This window comes from Pinus tabuliformis, chromosome 7 (assembly GCF_031772625.1).
Source record: "Pinus tabuliformis cultivar Carrire ecotype Pingquan chromosome 7, CPIR1, whole genome shotgun sequence".
Taxonomy (NCBI): Eukaryota; Viridiplantae; Streptophyta; class Pinopsida; order Pinales; family Pinaceae; genus Pinus; species Pinus tabuliformis.
The window spans coordinates 1,870,150,438-1,870,161,205 of record NC_142293.1 but is presented as its reverse complement, the minus strand read 5'-3'; the positions used below and the strand labels follow the sequence as shown (position 1 = coordinate 1,870,161,205).

Here is a 10,768-nt window from a genome sequence, read left to right as displayed (position 1 = left end):
TATTGTTCTTACCATATCTTTTTGTTTTTAATTTATTACTATTTAACCATATATTTTATTTTTATAATAATATCACTATAAACTTTATAAATTCAAATAATATATAAATTTTTAATATTATTCAGGTTTAAAGTATGCACAATTTTATTTTTTGACAAATATTTTATCTTATTCTTCCACATACCACATACAAATGACTTTAGGATTATTAAAATTTAAACGTAAAAGATATCATAACAACTTCCATCTCAGCCACTAAACAACACCCATAAATAAATATAAAGTTAAAACACCACACCCTTAGATATATAAATAAATATAAAAAGAAAATTAAAACTTCTCCATCAGGGAATATCGAGGGACTTTTGTACGAAAAGTAAAACATGAAGACTAATAAAAACGGCGATAATTCCAGTTAATAAACGGATTCCATTTCCGTCTCTTTTAGGCAATAGTGGCACCCGTCATTCCCGGTCGAAAACGAATTGTGCGCTAAGTATCCGTATTTAAGGATTAAAAAATTCGGACGAGGGTTTATTGATGCTCTCAGTAATCATTCTAATAGCCCTTCGGCTATAAAATTTCCGTGTGGAACCAGAGTTAATCTGGGGTTTGTGCGGGGCTTCTTTAAAGATGCGATTGATTTGAAAAAGGATCACAAAGTAGACTATAAAACTATTGTAGAACCCCCCATTTCAGAAACCCTCGCGAGACGTCGAGATAAACTGCTCTGCTCAGTTCAGTTTGCTGTACAGGGATCCCCATCGGCGCCCAACTTCAGGTAAGCCCTGTTTGTGTTCGGCCATAGCAGTTTTATCTACTTAATAAAAAGTCCCACATTTTGTTTAGGCAGTACAAGTCCTGGGTATTTTTTCGTCTCAGAAATGGACCGTTATTTGCTGTACAATGGAAAGCTTTCGTATTTGATTTTAAGATCAGTTTTTGATTTATGCGGATTCGTCTAATACAGGAGCTGGTTCCCTATTTTTGTTAAATTCTTTGTCCTTTTTGGGTTCTCCTGTTTCAGTTTCAGTCGATTTATTGGGGTTTCTGTGGGATAGGCGACCAGCAATTTTGCTGGACATGGGCTTTGTGTATTCCTTGAATCGAAAGGAAATAGAAAATAATCGAGCTTTCTCTCGCATCAAAGACATTGATGATTTTTTTGGGTTATAAATTGTTTTGTGGGTTTATGTTTTTCCTTTTTATTTTTATTTTAGTTTTTCCCCACTATTTCTCCCTCATCCAATGATTTATTCCTAATATCTCTTCCCCATTTTTTCTTTTCCCATCCAATGAATTATTCATAATATCTATTCCTCGTTTTTTCTTTTACTTACCTCATAACCGATTTCTGATGCGATATTATTACATTTCTTAAAGAGATAAAAAAGGCAGAGTTCAACATTCTCTCCCTTAACACATTGCATTGTTTTGTGGTTTAAATTTCCTTAACACATTGCATTGTTTTGTGGTTTAAATTTCCTCTAAACAGAGAGCTTTATATTTTCATAAAATAATCATAATTTTTTTTCCACTATTTTATTTCATCATTGATATTCCACATTAGATTCCACATTAGATGATATTGGACATTGGATAAGCCAATGCTTTTTGTGTGTTTTGCGACAAGTATTAACCTAACCGTTTTTTATTAATCTTTTCTGGTGATGCAATGCTATCTTCTGATGATACAATGCTATCGTTAACTAACATCTGGTCTAACATATGTGGATTTTGATCTAACACCTGATTTCTTTATCATTTTTTCTCATCATGTTTCTGCCCTCTTTTCCCTTTTCTTTCCTTAATACTAATATCAGATCCAAGATAAATGCAATTCTTAAAGAAACGGGAAAAGATTTCGAGCATTCTCTCTGCAAAGACAGATGATTTTGGATATTTTTTGGGTTCTTTGTTTGGTTATAAATTGTTTAATTGATTAAATTACGTCTAAACAGAGGGCCCTGTTTTCGTAAAAATAATCCTGTTTTATTTCACTGGTTCGTCTTTTGATCACAGGTTTTATTCATAATATTTCTTCTCGCCCTTTCTTCCTTTACTATTATCAATTTTAATTTCAATTTCAATTGAGAGATTATTATTATTACTATGATTTTCTTTCCTTAATACTAATATCAGATCCAAGATAAATATGATTTTCTTTCCTTAATACTAATATCAGATCCAAGATAAATGCAATTCTTAAAGAAACGGGAAAAGATTTCGAGCATTCTCTCTGCAAAGACAGATGATTTTGGATATTTTTTGGGTTCTTTATTTGGTTGTAAATTGTTCAATTGATTAAATTAAGTCTAAACAGAGGGCTCTATTTTCGTAAAAATAATCCTGTTTTATTTCACTGGTTCATCTTTTGATCATAGGTTTTATTCATAATATCTCTTCCCGCCCTTTCTTCTTTTACTATTATCAATTTCAATTTCTGATGAGAGATTATTATTATTACTGTGATTTATTCCAATATTTCTTCCCATTTTTTTCTTTTCTCATCAAATGATTTATTCATAATGATAATATCTATTCCCCGTTTTTCCTTTTACTTTCCTCATTACCGATTTCTAATGCGATATTAGTACATTTCTTAAAGAGATAAAAAAGCAGAGTTGAGCATTCTCTGCCTTAACACATTGTTTTGTGATTTAAATTCAGTCTAAACAGATGGCTTTATGTTTTTATAAAATAATCATGATTTTTTTTTCTTACTATTTTATTTCGGATATTGGATAATGGATAAGCTAATGTTTTTGGTGTGTTTTGCGACATGGACTAGACTAACCGGTTCTCATTGATCTTCTAGTGATGTGATACGATTGTTAACTAACATCTATAAATTTTAGTTTAACAACAATTGAAATTCCCCATAATTGATTTTTTCTCATCCTATCAATGCCCTCTTTTCCCTTTTCTTTCCTCGGTACTGATATCAAATCCAAGATAAATGTAGTTCTTAAAGATTTTGAACATTCTCTCTGCTAGAACAGTTGATTTTGGGTATTTTTTGGGTTCTTTGTTTGGTTATAAATTGTTCATTGATTAAATTTAGCATAAACAGAGGGCTTTATATTTTCGTCAAAAATAATCCTGTTTTATTTCACTTGTTTGTCTTTTGATTACAGGTTTTATTCATAATATCTCTTCTCGCCCTTTTTTCACTATTATCAATTTCGATTTCTGATCGGAGATTTTATTATTACTATTTTTCCATTACATAATTAATAGTTTTTGTTGATACAGATTGTTATTTTCGGATCCTGCTTGCTATTATCAATTTCCATTTTTGATGGGAGATTATTATTATTACTATTTTTCCATTACATAATTAATAGATTTTGTTTCCATTACATAATTAATAGATTTTGTTGATACAGACTGTTATTTTCGGATCCTATTTGCTATTATCTATGTAATAGATTTTGTTGATCCTATTTGCTATTATCAATTTCGATTTCTGATGGGAGATTATTACTATTTTTCGGATCCCGTTTGCTACTGATGTGCGCTTTGTCTATTGCAGGATCCGATACAATTTTTGATGTATGATTTCAATTTCCCATACAATTTGGTGATATTATTTTTATGTGGGCTTCATTTGTTTCTTCTGTTACAGAGTCTACGGAGTTTAAATAATATGAGCTTTGCATTCTAGTGATATCGTTTTTGATATGGGCTTCATTTGTTTCTTCAATCACAGAGTCCAAATTATATGTGCTGTGCTTTGGGCATCATTTGTTTGTTTTTTCCATCACAGAGTCCAAATTGTATGTGCTTTGTCATTTGTATTATCTCGTCATTTTTTTTTATGGTTTTTGTCTAAAACAGAACCTAGGACTGTTTTTATGTGGGTTTTGATTGGGACATATTGACCGCTTTTTGGTGTGGGTTTCACGTGTGGCAGCTTTTTTCCTCGCTGCTACACTTCACGCTTCAGCCCATAGATGATAATGAGATCGATGGTCCATTGTCAGAAGAGTTGCAATTGACAGTGAGCTCATAGAAATGTAGGAATTTACAGGGTAAGTTCCTCAGTCAGAGCACCAAAAGGCACTGCTCACAAACAAATCACAGATCAATACACCAATATTCTTGACATGGTTAAAACCTTCAAAGAGGGAAACAGTCCACGGCCTGAGCCAACGCGGTCACTTCAGGCAATTTATTAATAAAAAGAATGAAAATTTACATAAGCTTCTTTCATGAACGGTTACCCTACAAATGATCCTTCATGCTTTTTAAAAAGAGATCATGGACCAATTGGGTGTTAAGCCACGGATCAAGTGTTGGTAATACCAAGGAGAAAATGAACTGTCGGATCACTTCATGTTTAGAACATATTGTGACTGTCGGATTGTAAGTTATAAAAGTACATAGTAAAGAAACACACTTTACCTAACTATACACTAGACGAAGTTATACTTAACTATTTCCTATATGTTGGAATATCCTAACAAGAAAATTAACTTCAGAACTGGAATTTGAATTCCTGTGGGGGAGGAGAACAGATTTTGTTCCTACCATTTGAGCTAGAGCCAGTTGACAAAGTGTGCTTTGTTTTTAATATAGCCACTACAATGTTTTGGATGTGGGATTTGTTTACACTAAGAACCTAACAATGTTTTTGATGTGGATCGTCTTCTACACAGTCTGATGAGTTTGTGGGTTTGTGGGTTTTGCCTCTTTCTTCTCCTAAAAAGCGCAATGTTATTTTTGATGTTCAGAGCCTAAATTATATGAGCTTTTGTCTTTGATGTTCTATAGATCCATTCCGCCCTAGATCTATTATTGTGCTGAAGGGTTCACACGTGCGTAATAGATTTAAGGTTAAAATGCATTAGTTAAAAAAATTATTATGTGATGTGGGGTTGCCTATTTATTTCTATTAAAACACCAAAGCTATATTTTTGATGTGGGTCTTGTTGAGTGATTTTCTTTCTGTTGATGTTATGATTCTTAGCAGATACCATGACGGGTAAGGCAAAGCCAAAGAAGCACACAGCCAAGGAAATAGCAGCAAAAGTTGATGCAGCAACTACAAGCAGAGGGGGAGGAAAGGCGGGTTTAGTTGATCGTCTCGGTGTTGAGAAAGGTGGCCATGCCAAGTATGAATGCCCTCATTGTAAAACGACCGCCCCTGATATCAAAACAATGGAAATTCACCATGAGGCAAAGCACCCGAAAATTCCCTACGAGGAAAGTAAAATAATTAACAAACATGCCACGGTTGCTTCCGACCCAAACAAGCCTCGTCCTGGTGTTCGCGGTAGTTTAAAGAAGTGAAATAATTAATGTAAGGAGATGTGATTGAAGAAGCTGGTTTGAATGAATGCCATTCTAGATGTGTGACTTTAAATACTGTTTGAGCCTGTCAGCTCTTTGGGAATGATATATGGAATTTAAGTAAATACACCTATATCTTTATATGAACATTTTTCTCTATTTTTGTTAAAATTGGTGGCTTCTTTTCCGTTTGCGATATTGATCCATGAATGATTGTGGGTAATTTCCAGTTAATTGAGAATGGTTAAATGTTACTAAGAGTTTGGATTTACTTAGACGTTGTATTTCTGTATATATGTCGCTATTATGTTAAAACTTAAATCCTAGTTCAATGTATATTCTATGGTGTCTCGATTATTTACTCTCTTTATTTTAATTAATTTGCTCATCGAACCCTTCTATTCGGAATGCCATTTTTTTCTTGTTTCCCATCTTTTCCTAATATCTTTCTGAAAGACCTTGCGATTTAAATGCCTGGATTTGAAGAAATATATTTTGCAAGTGGAGGTAATTCACAATTAGGCTGGCTAAATTGCTTTTTGGACAACTCCAATTTTTCGTAGAATTTGATGAAAAAAATCCAAAAGCTAGGATTTTTTTATTGCAGAGGAGCCATGCAAGGGACTGCAACAGCAGTGCGACTTTCTTTTTTCTATCCATTTTCACTTGTTTCTTCTGAGCTCAAATTTCTTTCTGAAGCTAAGAATTCTTTATAAATGATATATGATACATTTTCCATTGGAAATAAGCTATTGACTGTTTGCCTTTGTAGCAAATTCAGTATTGGGACTGTTAGTGGAGTTTTAGCCTCCACAGTTTGCATGAATTCTATAGAAAATGATGAGTTTAGTAGGTAAGCTGACTAGTTTAGTTGCTCGTCTTCATATTGGTTCTCTAGTCCACAGCAGTATTATTGGATGCATCTCACCTTTTACCGCACCAACCTGAATGACATTTGCTATCAATAATGTGTAGAAGAAAGTAAGTCAGGGGAGGAAATCAAAGCCAATGGATTGGGCCTGACAATCTTAGCCATCAATGACTTTGGATAAAATTGATTCAGAGAAACACATCCATTGTCATTCTGTTTATTTTGAAACCCGGTGCATTTAATGCTCAACCCATAGGGATTGAAACTTTGTCTTGCTGTTAATTTTGGAGATGTTTGGTGGTTATTAGTCCGTTTCTCTTGTTGACTACGTTGTTTTGTCCAGTTATATGATTCGCTTACGATGTATTTAATAAGCAGTCTCTACTATATTTAGTATTTACTGAGTTTGCACGAGGTGGGCTAAAACTGTGCATGCATATCTAAAATATTATTTTCTTTTGAAAGTCCCACGTTTGATCTGTAGAGATTGAGTGTCTGAATCCAAGGTGTGTATGCATATCGAAAAGCCTTTTTTGATTGAAAATCACAGACACTTGTATCTTCCGGAATTGTTTCTATCACAGAGACTAGTCAGTATCTTCCTGAATGGTTTCTAAGCCATAAACGAATTAATATTATGTAAATGCCATAGTAGTGTGTTTCAGACCATACAGCTGGTTAAGAACATTGGATACTATTAAACATGGTACATCGTCCCGTTGGCCACATGGCTCTCCTTCCCCATGTTCTCTGTGCTCACCAACTTGTCTGCTTGCTCAGTGGTAGTGATTGCTTGAGGTATGATGAGATATTTTAGAGGGTACAAGTGATTGGGCTTAGTTCGCTCATGTGGGATGCAACTTAGAACAGAGGGCATCATTCATGTATTCCGAGAGTAGTTGAAGATGCTTGAAATAGAGCATTTCTTCACCAGGCCTTTGAATCTATAAAGATTTACTAACACAATTTTCTTATTTTTTTTGAGTCTTTCAAATTTACACTTTGAAAATATAGTTGGCCCCGGTACAACCACCAATCTAAGCTCATTTGTCCTGAAGCATAGCAACTCCGTGGAGCCACTGGCTGATCTACAATCTATTTGCCCAATCTGATGAAGCCTGAGCTTTATGAGAGTACATGTCGGGCCACACCTGGATGGCTTAGTTGTGGATGCACAAACAAATCACCATGATCCAGGAACTACACAGATGGCCTTCTTAGGCGAGTGACAAGTTCCTTATTGCCTGAACTTGAAAAGGCCATGGAGTGAGCTTGGATTGTAAATTCTAGAGCTCTATCAGCGTCAGATCCAGAAGTGGAAGGGCTAAGCCGTCTGTAATCATTCGTAGGCATCAGCAATGATTTCCATATTGCGTGGAGTCGGAAAAGCCATGTAGTTAGCTTGGATTGTAGCTTTCAAAACTTATTCAATGTGGGATCCAAAAATGATCCGTATACTACCGAGGGTTTTTTTTCCCAATTCCAAGCCCAATTAAACAAAAGATACTAAGAAATTGAACTCTGACTATCATGATAAGTGAACTTATCAAATTTACCAACAGAGTCTGCTACAATAGGGCTCCTGGAGTGTAGTCTTTTTCTCCATAGGAAAATATGTCCTCAAGAGTTTTATTTACTCGGCGATAGAAATGTTGGGCCGAGTACTTTAAGCCTTTTAAGCGAGAGACTTGTTCGCGTAAGATAGAAATGTTGGGTCGAGTACTTTAAGCCTTTTAAGCGAGAGACTTGTTCAAGTAAGAATGATAGCCGCCCAATCAGAAGGGTTAAACATCAATACAAATACTATTTTTGTAGTTCCCCCCTTTCCAATGGAGGTAGTGTTTGACAGCATTCGAAGCCTCTTCCAAATGTTTGACTCCTTCGGGAGCATAAAAACTTGTGTATAATCTTGTCAAATAGATCTGTAGATTCAAATCTCTGCAATTCGTAGCCATTGAAGACAGTTTGTTTCTTGAGGTCCTTTAGCATTTTTGGTCTCAGCAATCTTAGCCGTGTGAAGCAATGTGGTTACACGACCTTGATTAGCATTCATTTATAGCCAAGGGACTTGGTGACATGTGGAGATTTAGCCATGAGGGGCCAATTCTTGATACAATTCCTTTCCTCAGGCTTTCATATCAAAAGTAGGGGATGTGTCAAATAGATCTGTAGATTCAAATCTCTGCAATTCATAGCCATTGAAGACAGGTTGTTTCTTGAGATCCTTTAGCATTTTTTGCCTCAGCTATCTCAGCCGTGTGAAGCAATGTGGTTACATGACCTTGATTATCATTCATTTATAGCCGAAGGGACTTGGTGACATGTGGAGATTTAGCCATGAGGGGACAATTCTTGATAAAATTCCTTTCCACAAACTTTCATAACAAAAGTAGGGGATGTGTAGATTAATGCGTTGAACATGTTCTGACTAAATATAGTTACAAGAGGGACTTTATGCAAAACATTATCACCTGGAAACCCAACCCCATAAACAAGCATACTTTGGGCAAAAGTCAAAAATCAAAATTGTGTTATTTCACTCCTTCCAGCATTCAAACTTTGGCTGCCTCAACCAATAGGTCCAATTTGCCTCTATCTTTCTCCTGCATCTCCCTTAATTTGTCTTTGGTGGGTCTTAATTCTTTCCTCATAGATAGATTCTTCCTTCATACATTTTTCATTTTCCTGTGTAGTGGAAGGGATTTGCTGAACATGTATTTGGCATTGTTCATGGCTGGCTGATAGATGTCTAGAAGATCACTCATTTGTTTCTTGGCCATTTCATCCTGTTGCTTGAGCTCAAAAATATCCCTGTGAGCCTCCTTCAATTGCCTTCTCAACTTGTTGAAGGTGTGCTTCCTTTCATCTACCTCTGTCTTCTCTTCTTGGATTTGTAGCTTCCTAGATGAGGATTTGGTAACCCTAGCCGCTGGATCTTCTCTGTTCTTAACATCCTCATTCATTACCTTTTCTTTGCCCTTGGATTTGGCAGCAGATGGTGTAGTTTTAACCACTGCCACATATTGAATAGTTTCAATTGTCTTTTCTAGAATGAATTTCTTTAATTCCCTATTTTCTTGCTGCAACTGTGCAATAACCATATGGGCCTTCTTCAACTGTTCTTGCAATTGAGTAATCTCTTTGACTTTATCATCAACAAATTCATCTTTTGGTATGGTCTCCAAGGTTTCAAATGTCTGCTCCCAGGGCAGTCTTCTTGCAGTAGACCTAGTGACGGGCTTTTTAGGGACATCCACCACATTTTTTTGTTTGTTTATACTGTCTGCACTGTAGATGAGGGCCTTTTCATTGAACTTCCTGTTGGAAATTAAATGTCTTTTACCACTGTTGAGGGTGTTTCTTTCTTGCTAAAGGAATTAGTTGGCACATCATCCACCATGTTTGAAGAGTCCATGATTGATTTTTTTTATTCAGATCCTCCAATACCAACAACTTAGTTAAGGCAAAGTGGAAAATGCTAGGTTCCACTTCACTTTTTTTTTCTTTGCACTTTTTCTGCCATCTTGCTGAGACTCCTGAATAGATAGAAGGGAAAATTCAAGGGGCTCTTCCCAGTAAAATGCATCAAGAGTCTGAAATGGTATTGATAAATCCTTCCAAACCTTCCCTCACATGTGAAATACCTCTGAATAACTTGCAAAAACTTGCTCTGATTTTCAAGTAGATAGTCTCTAGGAACAATGGACCCATACTCGTCTTTATGCTCAGGGTTCAATTTTTTTTTTTATAATGTGCAATATCAAGGGGCATGCCCTTAAACAATTGCTCTCCCTGAAGGGGAATCTCTGTTGCTGCTGATATTGACTTATATAACTGGAAAGGTGAGTGAACTTTAGCCTCCAACCCGTTAAAGTTCACGGCAAACTCCTTAGTAAGCTGTGCATTATACCTTTGAATTTTCTCACAAAACTTGATACATCCCACCTGCTCAAAAGCAACTCTGATAGCCGGGTTTGCATTGATGAATGTGAGATCTTATGGTTCAAATTTGACAATAGAACCTCACTTCTGCTTTCTTCCACTGGAGTTGATATGGGTTCTTGTTTGCAACAAGGGATACTCTAGGGTTTTAATGCAAACTTAATTTGTGCAACAAGTAATAGCAATAATGAAAAATAGGCCCCAAATTTATTTTTGATAGCAAATGAGAATAGAAAACCCTATACAACAGACCAATTAACACAAATTTCCTTCTGAAAACCCCAAGACAGCTAGTGCATACTCGAGTCTGTTGGCAGAAAATTCAAAACGACAGGTGCAGCGCCAGAAATCATAGCCAAACCTAAACTTGTTTTCTGACCAAGACTAACTATGACTTTTTACGTTAAATATGGTAGCAACTCATCAAAATCTTAGGGCTTTCTCCTCGGCCTTCAAGTTCTGGTGACAAGTGTCCACATCTGCAGACTGCTGGAAACTAGCACTTTGCTGAAAAAAATGCGCAAAGTGTTGAGCTTATTCACACACCTACTCATTCTAGTCGATCCACATTTTTAAATTTTTTTTTCGGGAACTCAAATGAAACAAAACTTAAGGGTAGAGAGTTTCCATCAGCGACCTGGTTGTTTTGCTTATGTTCAA

The 10,768-nt window shown here is 35.7% G+C and overlaps 1 protein-coding gene across 2 annotated transcripts; it reads left to right on the top strand.

Moving 5' to 3' along the window:
- The first annotated feature begins 535 nt into the window (after positions 1 to 535).
- Positions 536 to 5,466, top strand: LOC149255939 (zinc finger (C2H2 type) family protein). 2 transcript variants are annotated; one of them, XM_089460605.1, is made up of 2 exons: positions 536 to 781; positions 4,973 to 5,466. In XM_089460605.1, exon 2 carries the CDS (start codon positions 4,981 to 4,983, stop codon positions 5,293 to 5,295), a length of 315 nt encoding a protein of 104 aa, XP_089316731.1. In that variant the 5' UTR covers positions 536 to 781; positions 4,973 to 4,980; the 3' UTR covers positions 5,296 to 5,466. The 2 variants fall into 2 exon arrangements, with proteins under 2 accessions (XP_089316731.1, XP_089316730.1); XM_089460604.1 differs by having other exon boundaries at positions 540 to 781; positions 4,976 to 5,466.
- The last annotated feature ends 5,302 nt before the right edge of the window (positions 5,467 to 10,768 follow it).

Coding starts and splice junctions, on each gene's coding strand:
- LOC149255939 (XM_089460605.1), top strand. CDS start 4,981: ATGACGGGTAAGGCAAAGCCAAAGAAGCACACAGCCAAGGAAATAGCA.